The following is a 19,047-nucleotide window of genomic DNA, read 5'->3' as shown; positions in this document are numbered from 1 at the left end:
CTCGCCCCCCTCTCTCTCTCGCCTCCCTCTCTCTCTCGCCCCCCTCTCTCTCGCCCTCGCCCCCTCTCTCTCTCGCCCCCCTCTCTCTCGCCCTCGCCCCCTCTCTCTCGCCCTCGCCCCCTCTCTCTCGCCCTCGCCCCCTCTCTCTCGCCCTCGCCCCCTCTCTCTCGCCCTCGCCCCTCTCTCTCGCCCTCGCCCTCTCTCTCTCGCCCTCTCGCCCCCCTCTCTCTCTCGCCCCCCCTCTCTCTCTCGCCCCCCTCTCTCTCTCGCCCCCCCTCTCTCTCTCTCGCCCCCCCTCTCTCTCTCTCGCCCCCCCTCTCTCTCTCGCCCCCCTCTCTCTCGCCCCCTCCCTCTCGCCCTCTCGCCCCCGCCCTCTCTCTCGCCCCCGCCCTCTCTCTCTCGCCCCCGCCCTCTCTCTCTCGCCCCCGCCCTCTCTCTCTCGCCCCCGCCCTCTCTCTCTCGCCCCCGCCCTCTCTCTCTCGCCCCCGCCCTCTCTCTCTCTCTCTCGCCCTCTCTCTCTCTCTCGCCCTCTCTCTCTCGCCCCCTCTCTCTCTCTCGCCCCCTCTCTCCCCCCCTCGCCCCCTCTCTCCCCCCCTCGCCCCCTCTCTCCCCCCTCGCCCCCTCTCTCCCCCCCTCGCCCCCTCTCTCCCCCCCTCGCCCCCTCTCTCCCCCCCTCGCCCCCTCTCTCCCCCCCTCGCTCTCGCCCCCCTCTCTCTCGCCCTCGCCCCCTCTCTCTCGCCCTCGCCCCCTCTCTCTCGCCCTCGCCCCCTCTCTCTCGCCCTCGCCCCCTCTCTCTCGCCCTCGCCCCCTCTCTCTCGCCCTCGCCCCCTCTCTCTCGCCCTCGCCCCCTCTCTCTCGCCCTCGCCCCCTCCCTCTCGCCCTCGCCCCCTCCCTCTCGCCCTCTCTCTCTCTCGCCCTCTCTCTCTCGCCCTCTCTCTCTCGCCCTCTCTCTCTCTCGCCCTCTCTCTCTCGCCCCCTCTCTCCCCCCTCGCCCCCTCTCTCCCCCCCTCGCTCCCCCCTCGCCCCCTCTCTCCCCCCCTCGCTCCCCCCTCGCCCCCTCTCTCCCCCCCTCGCTCCCCCCTCGCCCCCTCTCTCCCCCCCTCGCTCCCCCCTCGCCCCCTCTCTCCCCCCTCGCCCCCTCTCTCCCCCCTCGCCCCCTCTCGCCCCCCCTCGCCCCCCCTCGCCCCCCCTCGCCCCCCCCTCGCTCCCCCTCTCGCCCCCTCTCTCCCCCCCTCGCCCCCTCTCTCCCCCCCTCGCCCCCTCTCTCCCCCCCCTCGCCCCCTCTCTCCCCCCTCGCCCCCTCTCTCTCGCCCTCTCGCCCCCCTCTCTCTCTCGCCCCCCCTCTCTCTCTCGCCCCCCTCTCTCCCCCCTCTCTCCCCCCTCTCTCCCCCCTCTCTCTCGCCCCCCTCTCTCGCCCCCTCTCTCTCTCGCCCCCTCTCTCTCTCGCCCCCTCTCTCTCTCGCCCCCTCTCTCTCTCGCCCCCTCTCTCTCTCGCCCCCTCTCTCTCTCGCCCCCTCTCTCTCTCGCCCTCTCTCTCTCTCGCCCTCTCTCTCTCTCGCCCTCTCTCTCTCTCGCCCTCTCTCTCTCTCGCCCCCTCTCTCTCTCTCTCTCTCGCCCCCCCTCTCTCGCCCCCCCTCTCTCGCCCCCCCTCTCTCGCCCCCCCTCTCTCTCCCCCTCTCTCTCTCTCCCCCTCTCTCTCGCCCCCCCTCTCTCTCGCCCCCTCTCTCTCTCGCCCCCTCTCTCTCTCGCCCCCTCTCTCTCTCTCTCTCGCCCCCTCCCTCTCTCTCGCCCCCCTCTCTCTCTCGCGCCCCCCTCTCTCTCTCGCGCCCCCCTCTCTCTCTCGCGCCCCCCTCTCTCTCGCCCCCCCTCTCTCTCGCCCCCCCTCTCTCTCGCCCCCCCTCTCTCTCGCCCCCCCTCTCTCGCCCCCCCTCTCTCTCGCCCCCCCTCTCTCTCGCCCCTCTCTCTCGCCCCCTCTCTCTCTCTCTCTCTCTCTCTCGCCCCCCCTCTCTCGCCCCCCTCTCTCTCTCCCCCTCTCTCTCGCCCCCCCTCTCTCTCGCCCCCCCTCTCTCTCGCCCCCTCTCTCTCTCGCCCCCTCTCTCTCTCGCCCCCTCTCTCTCTCGCCCCCCCTCTCTCTCGCCCCCTCTCTCTCTCGCCCCCTCTCTCTCTCTCGCCCCCTCTCTCTCTCGCCCTCTCTCTCTCTCGCCCTCTCTCTCTCTCGCCCTCTCTCTCTCTCGCCCTCTCTCTCTCTCGCCCTCTCTCTCTCTCGCCCCCTCTCTCTCTCTCTCTCTCGCCCCCCCTCTCTCGCCCCCCCTCTCTCGCCCCCCCTCTCTCGCCCCCCCTCTCTCGCCCCCCCTCTCTCGCCCCCCCTCTCTCTCTCCCCCTCTCTCTCTCGCCCCCTCTCTCTCTCGCCCCCTCTCTCTCTCGCCCCCTCTCTCTCTCGCCCCCTCTCTCTCTCGCCCCCTCTCTCTCTCGCCCCCTCTCTCTCTCGCCCCCTCTCTCTCTCGCCCCCTCTCTCTCTCGCCCCCTCTCTCCCTCTCTCTCGCCCCCCTCTCTCTCTCGCGCCCCCCTCTCTCTCTCGCGCCCCCCTCTCTCTCTCGCGCCCCCCTCTCTCTCTCGCCCCTCTCTCTCGCCCCCCCTCTCTCTCGCCCCCCCTCTCTCTCGCCCCCCCTCTCTCTCGCCCCCCCCTCTCTCCCCCCCCTCTCTCCCCCCCTCTCTCCCCCCCCTCTCTTTCCCCCTCTCTCCCCCCCCTCTCTCTCGCCCCCCCTCTCTCTCTCGCCCCCCCCTCTCTCTCTCGCCCCCCCCTCTCTCTCTCGCCCCCCCCTCTCTCTCTCGCCCCCCCCTCTCTCTCTCGCCCCCCCCTCTCTCTCTCGCCCCCCCTCTCTCTCTCGCCCCCCCCCCTCTCTCTCTCGCCCCCCCCTCTCTCTCTCGCCCCCCCTCTCTCTCTCGCCCCCCCCTCTCTCTCTCGCCCCCCCCTCTCTCTCTCGCCCCCCCCTCTCTCTCTCTCCCCCCCTCTCGCACTTTCTCGCTCTCTCTTTCTCTATCTCAGTTCAGGGAACTTGGTCACTGCAAGAGAGATCATTGCATACAACATCCTGGAATGGAGGGTGATTCGCCTTGCTCTGCTGCATATGTCGGTGCAGCTGCAGGTCCCAGAAGAATGGGGACCTTATGCTATCTTGGACAGAACTCCATGTACTTCCACATATTGTCAGGTGCATCCCTCAACAACCATCTCCAGGAAAAGTGGGATCTTCACCCAGAGGTATTCAAGAACTCTGCCAGCGACGGGGTACCACAGATGTTGATAATCTAACTCTCAGGTTCGGTGCAGTGCTCCATAGGTTTTACTGGTGACATCATGGGACCAGTTCTTCCTAATTTATGCCTTGCCGTTGTAACAGCTTCTACCTCGTTTGCTTAGTATTCAAATGGAAAGGTGATTCTGTTTATCCTGGAAAACTACGTACTCCCAACAATGTGAACATAGCATATAGTCTTTAGACCCTGCTGTATAGATCCGTTTTCCTCTCACAAGGTCCAATCTTCTTTCGTTTCTTGTCAGTCGCTGGCTCTAACGCATTCACACTTGTGCAATTTTGGAGGTTGAAGCTCCAAAAATTCTCGTACTCAGAAAATCAATTGTTCTTTATGGTGCCTGTTCGTGCAATCAGGTGTGAACAGATTTTTTATTAAGTTTGAGTGTTTTTGGAGCTTCAAACTACAAATTGCTCAAGTGTGAATGCAGGGTTATTTAATGTTAAAGCTAGTCTTAACAGACAGGGGAGTCTCTGATTCGATTTTTCCTACCCTACTGATGGTTTAGTAGGTGACTTTAAGAGAGATTTATTTCAGGATTTGGAAATCTTATTTTACTTGGTGTGAAGCTGAGTTATTTCCTCCTTGCAAAGATGTCATGGGTTGTAGCCTGGATTTCTCCAGTCTGGCATTAATATGGGACTGGCTTGGTATACATTGAAGGGTCAGATTTGGGCCTTGGTGGTCCTCTTTTCAGAGACCTGTTGCTTTACATTGTTTGTTGTGTGCCTTTGTACAAGGTATCACATGCATTGTTCCGCTGGTTAAGATTCCACTGACTCCACGGAACTTCAGTTTGGTGCTTTCTATATTGCAGAAATTTCTGAACCCATGCAGGATATGCCTTTAGTCATTCTGACTTGGAAGTTTATTTTTCTGGCTGCCATTACTTTGGCTCATAAATTTTGGAAATTGCTGCATATTCCTGTAAGGAACTGTTTTAGTGCTCCACTGTGACAGGTTTACTGTACAACCTCGGCTGTCGTTTTTACCTTAGTGTTTTTTTTTTTTTTTTTGTTTCATCACAACCAGGTCATTGTGTCGCCATTTTTCTGTACTAAGACTGATGCCAAGGGAAAATGTTTTTCACACCTTGGATGTGGTTCATGCTGTCAGGTGTTTCCTGACGTCTTGGACTTCAATTCATCAGTCTGATTCTTTCTGTGTGCTTGAAGTCTCAAGGAAAGGTCTCAAGGCTTCAAAATCTGCCATCTCTTGATGATTCCATCACCTTATTTCCCAAGCTTATGGTTGAAAAGATACATTTCCACCATTTTCAGTGACCACTTATTTTACCAGGAGCGTCGGTGTGTCCTGGGTTATTTGTTACTACTATGTCAAGTTTGTATAGCTGTTACATGGTCTTTGGTTCATACTTTTATGAGCTGCTGAGAACGCTACCTTTGATTAGAAATGTTGGTGGCTGCTGTGTGAGGCTTTAACCTGTTCTGGTTTAGTTGTTTGAGCCCTGATGACTTGTTGCCTTGTTGACCTCCCCTCATATTCAGTGTTTTAGTACATCCCTTTTGTAAGAGAGATGAAGATGCCTTGTGTCCTTGGATGTACGATAAAGAAAATATAACTATTTGTTTTCCTGTAAAATCCTTCTTTTTTTGAAGTACACCACAGGACACACGGAATCCCACCCCTCTGCTTTTGTTGTTTATAGCTTGCTAAAAGAAAGATAAAGCCTTTCCTAATGGGCATGGCTTATGCCTAGTCCAATCGTCTAAAGGTTGCAGCATAACCTTATGGTAATGGAGATGAAATAATCCTGTGATTTACTGCAAGAAAAGGTTTTTACAGGTAAACGTAAAAGCATATTTTTGCTAATTAAAGTGAAAAAGATTCTGTCTTTAACCACTTAATGCCGGCCATACGCATATATTCGGTTGCTCGACAGGTGGGCCTTAACGTCGAGCGGCCATTTATATGAGGCCCTGTGTAAACAACTTATGCTGAGAGCATGCTCCCTACGTGCTCCCAGCACGGATTGTGGAGCTTTCCAATTATGTGACCACCGTGACAGCCAATCACCACTGTCATATGACCTGATTGCCTGTCTCCCTACTGACTTTTAGAAGGACCGGGAGGTGGCTAACAGGAAGAATTTAAACTTTTTTTTAATTTTAAATTTACAGTACAGGACAAAGGACTTTTAGCACTAGACCACGGTATATGCCGTTACTTTCAGGTGATTGGACTTTGTGGAAAATGCCCTCATTACAATCTTGTATAACACCTCCCACTCTGTGGAACTCAGTTTTTTTTTTCTCTAGTGTCTTTAGGTGATGGATGACTTTTACGGAGAAGTTACTTTTGTTTTTTCATTACTTCAACTGACACTTCTAACAAGATTGAACTGATTATTGCCTCAGGGCACACGATCAGTTTATGGATTGGTTACACTCAAACCATATCCAGACTTCACAGCAGCTGGCGCACACCAGGGCACATTGTGCAAAAAAGGTAGTTAGCTACAGGGTGCTGTACAGGTCCAGGTCTATGGTACATTCCTTTGGCACCCAGACCCTAAGGACCCCTTTTGGAGTATGCTCACTTTGATGGGTGAAGTTTGGTTCTCTCCAGGATCCTGCAGTTTGGTTAAGATAAGCGATAAGGGGGGTTCTCCTTTATTTCAGACTATCCATTTTTTTTTTTACATGCAGGGCGTTTTTCATTTGGTGTGTTATCCTCCTCTGTTAAAGCCTCTACTATGTGGGGGTCAGGTAACGCTTTTTTGACATTCAGCTTTATAAATTTGGTGGGCTTCCCACTTGGTGTTGCTGCTTGGTTGCTGATGTTGTTGCAATATGCTTTCTGGCTGATGCTAATTTTCCTGCCATTTACACTGAAAACACAAGGAGCACCTATCTTAAAGAGACACAGCAGCAGGATGTCAGTCACCACCTGGGTTTTTGTGGCTCCCTTCCTGGACATGCAAATACTCTCTAGATTCACAACAATTTTGTGAGTATCCCCCTGGGGATCCACTCACTTAGTATTTGCGGATTCAAGGTGCACAGGGCCTGGAAAAAAAAGGACCTAAGAGGTGGACAGCCCCGAGGAAAACCAGCAAAATTCTCAAGGCAATAGTTGTTCCCCTGCACCAGGGCAAGGTCATATATTGATTCAAGCTCTCTCTCTCTCAGGCCTGCAACAGATGGTTTATCTGACAAGATTTCACTTCACGTATGTCTAATTTGCTTTGTGGAGCTTTCTGCCTTTATAGATTCTTTGGTCTCCAGGTCTCAAACGTGTTCCTCTGCCACCTTTATCTATTCAATAGTATAATCCTGAGCCTCCTAACCTCTTTGAAAAAAAATATTGGGGATGAAGAGGCAGACACAGCAGAAGATCCTGCAGAAGAAATTTCGGCTTATGCGTGTTCTGAGACACAAACGAAGGCTTCATGACACATTCTTTTTACTGTGAACTCACTTGTTAATGAATGTATGCTAGCCTTTGCTTAGTAGCACCAGAATTTCCCCAGCCTAAGCAAGCTCCTATGGGCACAAAATAGCTGGTGAAGACTTTTCCCTTGCATGCTTAAATTCATTTTGCTTTGAATTCGCATTAGCCAAATTCTGAAAAGATATTTTCCTCAAACTCTTTGCTGAGTAGAGAAGGAATTTATGAAAAAACGGTCTGTCCCAATAGTGGATCCTGCCATTTCTGTTCTCAATACACATCTCACTGTTCTTGTTGAAAATGTTCCCTCTTTTAATGATTCTGTTGATAGATGCTTAAAAATCCTTTTGAAGGCAACCTTTGTCCTCTCTGGTCCTGGCTTACAACTGTCCATTGTGGCTAAGTCCATTTGTCAAACTGTCACTAACTGGACCGGGCAAATTAATAGGGAGCCTGATCCTGTTGAAAAACTTGTTCTGATGGAAAAATTGGTTTCAAGATTGATAATGCTCACTTTACATATGCCCAGAATTTTGTAGTTAAAGGCTTGGTCAATTGACCTTGCTTGTAAAAGGCATGCTTTACACATGCCTGGAGGTCGCAAGCCTGACAGGCTGAGTGGGGTCTACAATTCAGTGACTTGTCCAGGAAACCTGGAGTTGATGCTCTCCATCAACATTCTGTAATTGGGAGAAATGAGATGGACTCTCCTACACTGGACCTCTCTTTTACATGGTCACCCAGTCAGGTTACAGGTGGACAAAGCCAGGGCTGTGGCTTCCCTGAAAAAAGCATGTCCGATTCTTTCCTGGGTGGAGAAACGCCACTCTCTCTGCCATCTACATGTTGGTAGTGGAAAATTGGCAAGTGGACTTCCTGAGTCACCAATGCCTAGATTCTAGGGCGTGGGCTTTCTATCCAGAGATCTTCCTGATCCATCATGGTTTGTAGAAAAAACAAAAAAACAAAAAGTTTGTGGCCAGGTCCAGGAATCCCCTAGCTCTCGCTGTGGATACCCTATGATTGCTTAGTCTATATTCAGACTGGTGAATCCATTCTGTCCAGTGACAATTCCTCCTTACTCTGCAACTTCAAGTAAGAATTAATTCTGTTTATCATCATTGCCTAAAAATTGGCCCAGGAGAACTTGGTACACAGACTCCTGGTAGATGAGCCTTGGTCTCTTCTAAATAGGCCAGACATTCTGTCAGAAGGCCCACCTGCTTTTCAGTTGCTGTCTTTCACTGCAACACTGTTGAAACTTGAGTCCTAAAAGATGGGACCTTTCTGACATTCCCACCTTACTGTGGGAGAGAAAAGCTACCTCTGGTAGGATCTTCCATCACCGGGCATTCATTTGGCTGGTGTAAAAACTGGCATCTCAACTGCAGGAAAAGTCTTTCCCTTGCATCCTAGCCTTTCTGCAGTCTGGCCTGGACCAGCATCTGGCTCTTGGTACTCTAAAAGGACAGGTTTCTGTCTTATCCATTCTGTTTAATAAACCTATGGCTCCAACCTTGCTTGTCCAGACCTTTGCACAGGGAGTTGCTCCTGTCAATTCCCCACTTTGACCTTCTGTGTCTCCCTAGGATCTGAATCTGGTACTTTTTGTTCTTTATTGACCGCTCTTTAAACTGATTTGGCAACCATTTCTTATCTTGCATAGAAAACTTGGTCCTGAGACCCAGACCCTCCTTTCTCTCCAAAGAATCTCTTCTCTCACCTCAGTGAGGATATTATCTTCCCTTCCCCAAAGTGCTCAAAGGAGATTTCACTCTACTGACTGGATATGGTCAGAGCAGATAGGGTCAACTTAGCTTGCAACCACATCTTTCGGAAAATCAGAGCCTCTCTGTCCTCTATGAAGGTCCCAAGAAGGGACATCCTGCTTTCCTCTTCCACTATTCCTAGGTGGCTCAGGCAACTAATTTCCAGAGCTTTTGTCCTTAAGAAAAGGACCCCACTCTTTTTAGGTCTGTTCCACCAAATCTGTTTCTTCTGGTTCTTAGTATCAAGCATCCCTTTTACAGGTCTGCAAGGCCACCACCTTGTCCTCTAGTCATACAGTCTCAAAGTTTTACTGGGCAGTTCTCCCTGGCCTCTGCTGATGTTAGCGCCATCAACACAGACCTTTAAGCTGTCATTTAAATGTATCAGGTCTGTTGACCTTGTTTTCTGGAGGCTAGTGTGCTATGTTGCCAACCCCCCAGTTTGATTGGGGATGTTTTATGGTCTCTGACTACAAGTCCTGTATTGTACAATTGAGATAATGGGAATTTTGAATTACCAGTGAATTTAATATCTTGGAGAACAGTACAGGAGACAGGTCCCTCCCAACTGTACACTGCCTCTTATTGCTTGCTACAAAACTGGAGTCGCATGGAATGACTTGTTATATGAGGGTGCACTGGCGATGTTCCCAGGAAAGCTTTTGCCAGTGTCTAATCACCTGAAGGTAGCGACATATAACTCATGCTCATGGACTACAAGCCTTGTGTCCTCCAAGATATTGAATTCACAGGCAAGTCACATTACACAATATTCTGCATTTTCAGTGTGCACATAGCTCTGCTCTTTTAATAAAATAAAGCCCTTCAAAAAGAATAGAATTTGTTAGTTCAGAAGCTTAAATTACATCAAAATAAATAAAATCATGTGAGTTAATCAGGGTGGATAAAAATCAATGAATTTTTTAAAAAAATCAAAAAAAATCGGATTTTTTTAATTTAAATCGGATTTTTTTAAAATAAAATGCTTTTTGAGGAAAATATATTACCATCCAAAGGTTATTCCATCATGCAATAAATATTAGTTTTTTAATTATGTAGAATACGGCTGTATATGTTTAATTTTTTTGGTAAATAAATTCCATTAATCCATTCACAATGTCATGCTCTTCCAGAGGTTTTTGTAAGATTATTGGGCAGTTTCTCTACCTACAAATATTATCACAGATGCTTGGTTTACTTTTGCAGTTCTCAAAACTGAATTTGACTCAGCGGAGATCACATGCCTCTTCTTCACAGCAAAAATGTTATAACATGAACAGAGTTAAGAAAAAGACCTTAATCCTAACTTCTACAAACCTATGAATACAGAATCAACCCGTTCAGTGCTAAGTTTCAAGAAGTTCAGTGAATAGAATAGAAACAATATTTTTCTGATTGTTTTGGAGTGGAATAGATCTGCACAAGAAGAAAGTGAAACTAAGTGTGAGGAGGAAGGGGCTGACAGTCTAAGTTTCTTAAAATATATATATTTTGTTTAGCCAAATTAGTTACCAAACATGGATGTTTGTTTAAGCAAATAACATATGCTGGAATGTTATTGTTTCAGTTGAATACATCTATTTAAATTGTTATTAAGGTAATGATTATTTTTCTCCTTCCTAAGTACAACAGAAAAGTTGTCCAAATATGAATGATTAACCTATTAAACTGGGGATAAAAAAACGAATATGAAAAGTTGTTATTCTAAAAATCTTCATCTACTTGCATATTAAAGTTATACCAGCAAGAATTAGTCTTTATGTAGAAAACTAGGATTTAAATCAAGCCTTACTGACTAGTGATTTAAATCGTGATTTAAATTGTGATTTCAATCAGTTTGATTTAAATCAAATCCACCCTGGAGTTAATGTATATGATGTAGTGTAAATCAAAACCTTATGAGTCATGTTCTGAATAGGAATATTCTAGAGTTAGTTTATTGTGCATTGTTGACCATTTTAAGAGTATATGTAACACTTTTTCACTGCCACTTTTGGTTAATGGTATTAGTAGTTGCTGTAGTTAACAGACTGGAAGACAGGAAAGTCTAACTTGATCTTCATTGATGATCTGCCAGGAGAACTTGTGGCCTTAAAGAAAGTGCGGCTAGATAACGAGAAAGAGGGATTCCCTATTACTGCTATCCGGGAGATAAAAATCCTTCGCCAGCTCATCCATCGCAGTGTTGTCAATATGAAGGAGATTGTTACTGACAAGCAAGACGCACTGGACTTTAAGAAAGACAAAGGTGACTTCTCAGAATAACCTCTATCCACTTGTTGTTCTTCATTATCTGCTGAAGAGTTCTATTGTAACACTGACTGTTTCTCTGTATTAGGTGCCTTTTACTTGGTGTTTGAATACATGGACCATGACCTGATGGGCCTCTTGGAGTCTGGGCTGGTGCAGTTTTCAGAAGACCACATAAAGTCATTTATGAAACAACTTATGGAAGGACTAGATTACTGTCACAAGAAGAATTTCCTGCACAGAGACATCAAGTGTTCAAATATCCTGCTGAATAACAGGTGACAAACCGAAAGGGATGATTTCTCACACAGATAATTGCTGTGTATAGGTCAAAAACTCACATTGTGCTCTTTTTTTACAGTGGGCAGATCAAGCTGGCAGATTTTGGACTGGCAAGGTTATACAACTCAGAGGAAAGGTAATTGGGAACTTAATTTGTTACTCTGATTGTGCTGTTTTGTTTGATACCACATATGAGCTAATTTGGAATTATATTAGAAGAGTGTAAAGTGTATTTGTGTAAAGATTTTCATTTATGCTTTGTTTAACTCTTAAAGTGATTCTAAAGGTTCAGATTTTTTTAAAATAACAAACATGTTATACTTATCTGCTCTGTGCAATGGTTTTGCAAAGAGCAGCCCCGATCCTCTTCTCCTTAAGTCACTTGCCAGTGCTTTAGGCTCCTCCAGTCTGCTGAGTGCTCACTCCCAAGCTGCCACTGTGCACAGAGCGTGGCCATGGCTCTGCTCCCTCCTCACTGGCTATAATTGACAATGGCTCCCGCAGCTGTATCTCTGCCAATGAGGAGCCAAAGACCCAGGAGAGGCTTTTGTGCACATCGCTGGATTGGGATCAATCTCAAATAAGTATTGAAGGGGGGGGGGGGGGTAGCTGCACACTAAAGGGTTTTTACCTTCATGAATAGAATGCCTGAAGGTAAAAAAACCTTCAGCCTTTAGAACCACTTTAATATTGCATTCCTAGAATGTAGTTGGATCTTTTGATTTCATGCTAACAATTGGAGCCCTCTCACTGGCAGCTAAGGGTGAAAGGGCAGAGTGAGGTTGATCTCCACATTCGAAGTGCAAGCTTTTCTTCAGCTTGGTCATATTACATGCACCAATATTAGGTGTGGAAATTATACAGCACATAATCATAGGGGGTGATTTTACTCAAAATGAAGAGTGCAAAATATTGTGCAGCTGTGCATGGTAGCCAATTCACTTCTAGCTTCAACATTTTTTAAAGTAGATATTCAGTGTGGTGGCTGATCTGTTGCTGCTGGGGACCTGCAGGCATTTTGGTTATTCCTGCATAATATTTACTCTAGGGGTTATGTATTGTGTTTGTCCTTTTTGCTTGGATAACAATTTGGTTCAATTTCACTTAGAGGTAGATTTACTAAAACTGGTGCATTCAGAATCTGGTGCAGGTGTGCATGGTAGCCAGTCAACTTCTAACTTCACCTTGTTCAAGTAACCTTTGACAAAAGAAAAAAAAATCTGGATGCTGATTGGTTTCTATGCAGAGCTGCACTAAATTTTGCACTTTCCAGTTTTAGTAAATCAACCCCACAGTTCAAACAGTCAGATGGCGAAGTTAAAGCTGTAGACAAATAATTGGTGTCTCAGTAGGAATTTATATTATGGGGAACACAAAGGAATTCATGGACTGGCTGCACAAAAAAGACAAGATTTTATTGGTAGTGTGTTTATTACAAATGCCTGACAGATATTCTCTTTTGGCTCAGCCATATTTCTGAAAAAATAGTGCAATACCTTGAGGTTGTTTGTACTGAAAAAGCACTGATTTCCTCTGGGTCCTGCTCATTGTTAAAATCTCTGTGTGTGATTACTGCAGGTTTATAGGTTGTTAGAATTTCATTTGTGTCACTGGTCTTGGAAATTCTTAAGCTGCTATTGACAATAACGGGAGGATGCTTTATGAACCATGCATGAAAGGTTGGCATCACAGAATTTAACTTAAAATACTTATCCTAATTGTCTAGTACAGGACACAGGCAACTTATTCATACACTATGGGTTATAGGCTTGTAGCTTCAGGTGATTCATCCTGGGAAGCTTTTGGGAATCCCTCCCCTAAAACCCACTATGAGTCCTCTGTTTTACACTAATGTCTGAAGATGATAGACCTCTCCTTTTCCTTTATTGAGAAACCTGTTTCACTAGTTTATTTTATCTGTTATTTTCCTATGAAATCATTCTTAAATCAACCCGGATTGTCTTCTATTGACTACACAGAAGCAATGTATCTGGATCGTTGCAACCTCGTCAAAACCTTGGGAGCCTGATAGGATTTTCACTCCCCCACAAATCTTTGAATTCTATCCATTGCAATAAAGTGGTATATTCTGTGGTTAATCCTGCCATCTCTGTTTTAAACAGGCATGTTGATGTACTAATTGAAGATGTTCTATCTTTCGAAGGTTCTGCTGATAGAAAATTTGAGCTGCTCTTAAAAGCTCTCTTTAACCTGGCAGGCTTAGCTCTGAAACCAGCTCTTGCGGCTCTTTATGTCAAACTGCAGCTAACTGGTTACTGAATAATCAACATGACCCATTTTACAGGATTGTGATGTTACAGAGCAATCACAACACATGCCTTCTGCTCTTCTTTTTTGTGTAGAGGCCCTGGAAAACACCTTGTAAATAAGAAATCCAGTGTGGCTCTAATCTCCATTCATATGGAATGCACCTTTTTGGTAAAGCACTTGACCAGCTCATCAGAGAGCTCACATGTGGGAAGGTTTTACTTTCTCATAGGAAAGTTCCCAAGCTGCACACATCAGGAGCCCCTAGCTTCTCAACGCAGAGCTCCTGCGTGCTCTAACCAGGCTTCATCTTCATCAGAATGCTCTGAACTACCTCTTGTCCCAGGGAATTTTTATACCAGTTCCTCCACAGGACAGGTTAAAGGTATTCTACTCAAACCTGTTCAGGGTACCAAAATGCAAATGGATATTTGTCCTATTCTGGATTTAAAATCTCTCAAATTCTTTCAAATTCCATAATTTTTTAATGAATCCGGAAGGTCAGTAATTGTCTTTCTGAGACAAAGGGAACATATGGCATCTGTGGATATCCTACATACCTATCTGCATATTCCCATTTACCAACCTTATCAGCAATTCCTATGCTTTGCAGTGGCAAACAACCACTTCCAGATTGTTGAATTGCCATTTGGCCTATCCTCTGCTTCACAAAGGTCCAGGCACCCTGTGTTTGTCCTCTTCAGAACTCAGGGCATTCAAGTGAGATGCCATCTGGATGACTTTCTCATGGAGGGTTTATCTCCCTTACAACTTTCACCGTATGTCCAAAAGGCAATTTGTCGTCTCCTTTGAGGAAGTACTTTTTGCCCAATTTTACTCAAACTCTTTACTAAGTTTTCTGTCAGCATTGAAAAAGCAGGCTCTTTCCCTGGCTTTACGCATGCTGCTATCCAGCCAAACAAATTTCTTGAAATGGTGGATCGCCACTTCATGCAACTCAATTCCTCCCACTGTTGTTCTCATATGCCATACATTTATGGACACATAAAAGCAGAACCATAGTGCTCTCTTTTATTAGCTCCCAGATAAAAACACTTACAAGATATATGATAATTTCAGCTAAAACATGTCACAAATTGTGGCTCACCACCCCGCTCTCCTGGATCCAACTATTTACTGTTGATTTTTGTAGGTATATTAAGGTTGCACTGATTGAATTGGGTTTTATTGTTTGCTTGTAACATTGATTTTTGAATGAATAGACTTTACCGAATGAAAACCGCATACACTGTTCAAGGAAAAACATGGGGCAGGGTAGGGTTTTAGGGGAGGTGTCCCGGGGGGGGGGGACTTGCCAGTGTCCAATCACCTGAAGGTACGAGCCTATAGCCCATGGAGTACAACCCCAATTCCAAAAAAGTTAGGATGCTGTATAAAATCTATATAAAAAGCAGAATGCAAAGATTTGCAAGTATAAGCCCAAATTTTATTCACAATAAAAAACATAAAACCTATATCAAAAAAATAAAATGTACAGTTTTGAGGGGGGGGGAGGTAATTTTTTGAAATTATTGGCAGCTAGAGGTCTCAAAAAAGAAGGGACAGGCAACAATAAGCTGGCAAAGTAAGTTGTATTAACAATAAAGAGCTACAATAGAAGAACATTTTGCAACCAATGAGAATAATTGGCAACAGGTCAGTAACATGGTTGGGAATAAAGAGAGCATCTCAGGGAGTCTGAGTGTCTCAGAAGTAAAAATGGCCAGAGGTTCACCAATCTGTGAAAAGCCGCATCTAAAATGTTCCTCTCCATTCGCAAGGAACAAGGCGAAATGCAACATTGGATTCCTTTGATCTTGAGGCCCTCAGACGGCACTGCATTAAAAACAGGCATGATTTTGTGATGGATATCACTGCATGGGCTCAGGAATACTTCCAAAAAATCACTGTCTATGAACAGAGTTGACCGTGCCATCCAAAAATGCAAGTTAAAGTGGTTGTAAATCTCAGATATGAAATATGAACAAAACATATCCATCTGTAGTGTTTACTTATCTCAATTAGGAGCACTAATTGTCACTTGTCTCTGTTGCTTTGTTCTTCTATCAGCATAAATCACTTCTGACAGGTTTTACTGACACCATGAGAAAAATGGTGACAGGAGGGAGCTCCAGCAGAGTGACAGCCTCAGCTCTATTTCTGTGTGCTGAGTGAAGGGGGTGTGTCTTTTTCCTGCAGTCAGCTTTCAGACCCCCCCCCTTCACCGAGCTCTGCAGAGTGTAATTTCAGTTCTCTGCCCCCCTTTTTTCTGAACATGCAGACAAGCTTTATAAATTTAGCGCTTTGAATGGATGTAGAGAAGAGAATACTGCAGAGGTACAACTTTGTGTAGGAGGATTTGTTTAATCTCTGTATATCACCTGAGGCCAGTCACTTTACTGGGCATATATAGGATTACAGCCATGGTCTTCTCTGGGCCAAGGCTTATATAAAATGGTCCGTTGCATAGTGGAAAGCTGTGTGGTCAGACAAATCTAAATTTGACATTTTTGGCAACCAATGGCACCCCGTCCTCAGGACTAAATAGGAGAGGAACCTTCTGGCTTGTTATCAGTGCTTAGTTCAAAAGCCTGCATCTCTGATAGTATGGGGGTGTATAGTGCATATGGAATGGGCAGCTTGCACATCTGGAAAGGCACCATCAATGTAGAAAGATATATCTAGGTTTTAGAGCAGCTTATGCTCAATTTTAAAAATCACCTTATTTTTGTCCTAAAATAATACATTTTCTCAGTTTAAACATTTTGGTATGTTTATTTTCTATTTTGAATAAAACTTGGTTTTGAGATTTCCAAATCATTGCATTCGGTAGATTTTACACAGCATCCCAAGTCTTTTGGAATTGGCGGCTACAGCTGTCGATCACCAGGTCCCAGCCGGAGATTCTCTGCCGGCCCCTGGCGATCGCTGAGGAACACTGACAGAGGAAAGGTCTGTATGTAAACAATGCAGATCTCTCCCCTGTCAGCACTAGCATGTTGCTTTATACAGTAAAGCACACACAGACAAAATAGTAAAACGGCACACAGTTAACCCTTTGATCGTCCCCGATGTTAACCCCTTCCTGTCCAGTGCCATTAGTACAGTGTCAGTGCTTTTTATTAGCACTGATGACTGTATTAGTGTTGGTGGCAGTCAGTTCCCCCCCAGTGTCAGAATGCCCGCCTAAGTCATGCAGTCCTAATATAAGTCACTGATCTCTGCCATTACTAGTATTAAGAAAAAAAAAATCCAGTATACATATTGCCATTTGTAGACACTATGACTTTCACGTAAACCAACTATTTACACGTATTAGAATTTTTTTTTTGTAGCAGAATACATTTTGGCCTAAATTTATGACAAAATGTGATTTTTAAATTTTTTTTAACTGGATGTTTTATAGCAAAAAGTCAAAAATATTTATTTTTTTTTTTTTTACCACTTGCCCTCCTGAGGATTTACCCCCTTCCTGACCAGGCCATTTTTTGCTATTTGGCACTGCGCTATTTCAACTGGTAATTGCACGGTTGTGCAATGCTGTACCCAAAATAAATTTATGTCCTTGTTTCACACAAATAGAGCTTTCTTTTGGTGGTATTTGATCACCTGTGCGCTTTTTATTTTTTGCGCTATAAACAAAAAAAGACTGAATTTTAAAAAATATATTTTTCACTTTTGGTTATAAAATATATCAAAGAAGCTCAAAGTTAGTCATAAATTTAGGTTAAAATATATTCTGCTACATGTCTTTGGTAAAAAAAAAAATCTCACTACGTGTATATTAATTGGTTTTTGTGAAAGTTATAGCGTCTACAAACTATGGTATATATATTGGAATTTACGTAGCTTTTACTTTCTGACTGCCTATCACATTTCTTGAGGTGCTAAAATGCCAGGGCAGTACAACCCCCCCCCCCAAAATGACCCCTTTTGGAAAGTAGACACCCCAAAGATTTTGCAGAGAGGCATGTTGAGTCCATGGAACATTTTTTTTGCCACAAATTTTTTGAATATGACAATTTTTTTTTTTTTACACAAAGTTGTCACTTTAACCACCTCCTGCCCGCCATATAAGGAAATGTGTACAAGGCGGTTCTCTTGTTCTGGGAGGACGTCATATGGCGTCCTCCCACTCTAACCGCACATGCGCGGCTCCGGGGGCGCGCAGCGTGGTGATCGGTGGAACGCTGTGTCCTTCAGACACAGCGAATTACTGATCGACAGAAAGAGCTGAAGATGTCGGCTCTGTCATGTGATCAGCTGTGTCCAATCAAAGCTGATAGCATGTAAATAAGGAAATGCTGGTTATCGGCATTCCTCTCCTCACGAGCTGTCACGCTGACAGCTCGTGAGGAGAGGAGAGCTGGTAAGCGGCATTCCTCAGAGGGGACATGTACACTGATGTTCAGTGTGCCCTGATGATCAGTGTAGCCCCAGCAGTGCCACCTGTCAGTGCACATCAGTGCCCACCAGTGCGCATCAATGCCAAATATCAGTGCCCATCTGAGCTGCCTTTCAGTGCTACCTATCAGTGCCGCCTAACAGTGCCAGTCAGTGCCAAATATGAGTGCTGCCCATCAGTGCCACCTACCAGTGCCTCCTTATCCGTGCCGCCTATCAGTGCTCATCATTGCAGCCTATCAGTGCACATTACTGCAGCCTCATTAGTGCACATCAGTGAAGGAGAAAAATCACTTATTTACAAAGTTTTATAACAGAAACTAAGAAAAAATGTGTTTGTTTTTTTTTCAAAAGTTTCAGTGGTTTTTGGTTTGTTTAGCAAAAAATAAAAAACCCAGGAGGTGATTAAATACCACCAAAAGAAAGCTCTATCTGTCTCAAAAAAATTATAAAAAATTTATATAGGTACAGTGTTGCATGACCGCGCAATTGTCATTCAAAGTGTGATAGCACTGAAAGCTGAAAATTGGCCTGGACAGCAGGAAGGGGGTATAAGTGCCGGCAGGCAAGTGGTTAATGATATATTACTCATGCATGCCGTGGGTATATGTGGAATTACACCCCAAAACACGTTCTTCTACGTCTCCCAAGTATGGGGACACCGCATGTCAGACTTTTTGGCAGCCTAGCTGCATACAAGCCCCCAAAATCTAATGAACACCTCCCACTACCCCATATCACTTCCCCACTACCTATCACAGTTTCAGAGGCTCTAAAATGCCAGTATAGTACACCCCCCCCCCCCCCCCGCCCCTCCAAATGACCCCTTTTTGGAAAGTAGACCCCCCAAGGAATTTGATAAGCAGCATGGTATTTTACAGATATCATTTTGTCACAGGGTTTTGAGAAAGAAAAGAAAAAAAATACATTTTTTGTTTTCTTTCTTAGTTTTCCAAAAACATGCGGCAACAAATGAGATCTGAAAAATACTCACCATGCCTCTTAGCAAAAACCTTGGAGTGTCTACTTTACTTTCCAAAAGGGGTCATTTGGAGGGGTTGCTTCTACTATCCTGGCATTTCAGGGCCAACATTAGAAGCTTATGCCACACATCACCCACTCAGACCAAGCCTTTTCTGACACTTTTTGTTCAAAAAAACATTTTTTTGCTAGAAAATTGATTTGAACCCCTAAACATTATATATTTTTTTAAGCAGAGGCCCTAGAGCATAAAACGGTGTGTGTTGAATTTTTTTACGTCACACAGTATTTGTGCAACGATTTTTCAAATGCAAATCTTTTTGGAAAAATACACTTTTTAGAATTTTAGTATCAATAGGCGATGACG

At 45.7% G+C, this 19,047-nt stretch overlaps 1 protein-coding gene across 1 annotated transcript in view; it reads left to right on the top strand.

The window, feature by feature from the left end:
- The window catches only part of LOC149444110 (cyclin-dependent kinase 12-like), a 64,255-nt gene that overhangs the window by 33,439 nt on the left and 11,769 nt on the right, over positions 1-19,047 (top strand). Inside the window, exons 5-7 of the mRNA XM_089654869.1 lie at positions 10,573-10,743; positions 10,834-11,023; positions 11,107-11,163. Coding sequence (XP_089510995.1) covers positions 10,573-10,743; positions 10,834-11,023; positions 11,107-11,163 — 418 coding nt within the window. The remainder of the gene's footprint in view (positions 1-10,572; positions 10,744-10,833; positions 11,024-11,106; positions 11,164-19,047) is intronic.

This window comes from Staurois parvus, unplaced genomic scaffold (genome assembly GCF_062004578.1).
Source record: "Staurois parvus isolate SC_StPar_1 unplaced genomic scaffold, SC_StPar_1.0 ptg000813l, whole genome shotgun sequence".
In the NCBI taxonomy this organism is placed as follows: Eukaryota; Metazoa; Chordata; class Amphibia; order Anura; family Ranidae; genus Staurois; species Staurois parvus.
Note: the sequence above shows the minus strand (reverse complement) of the source record. Positions and strands in the feature narration are given on the sequence as shown.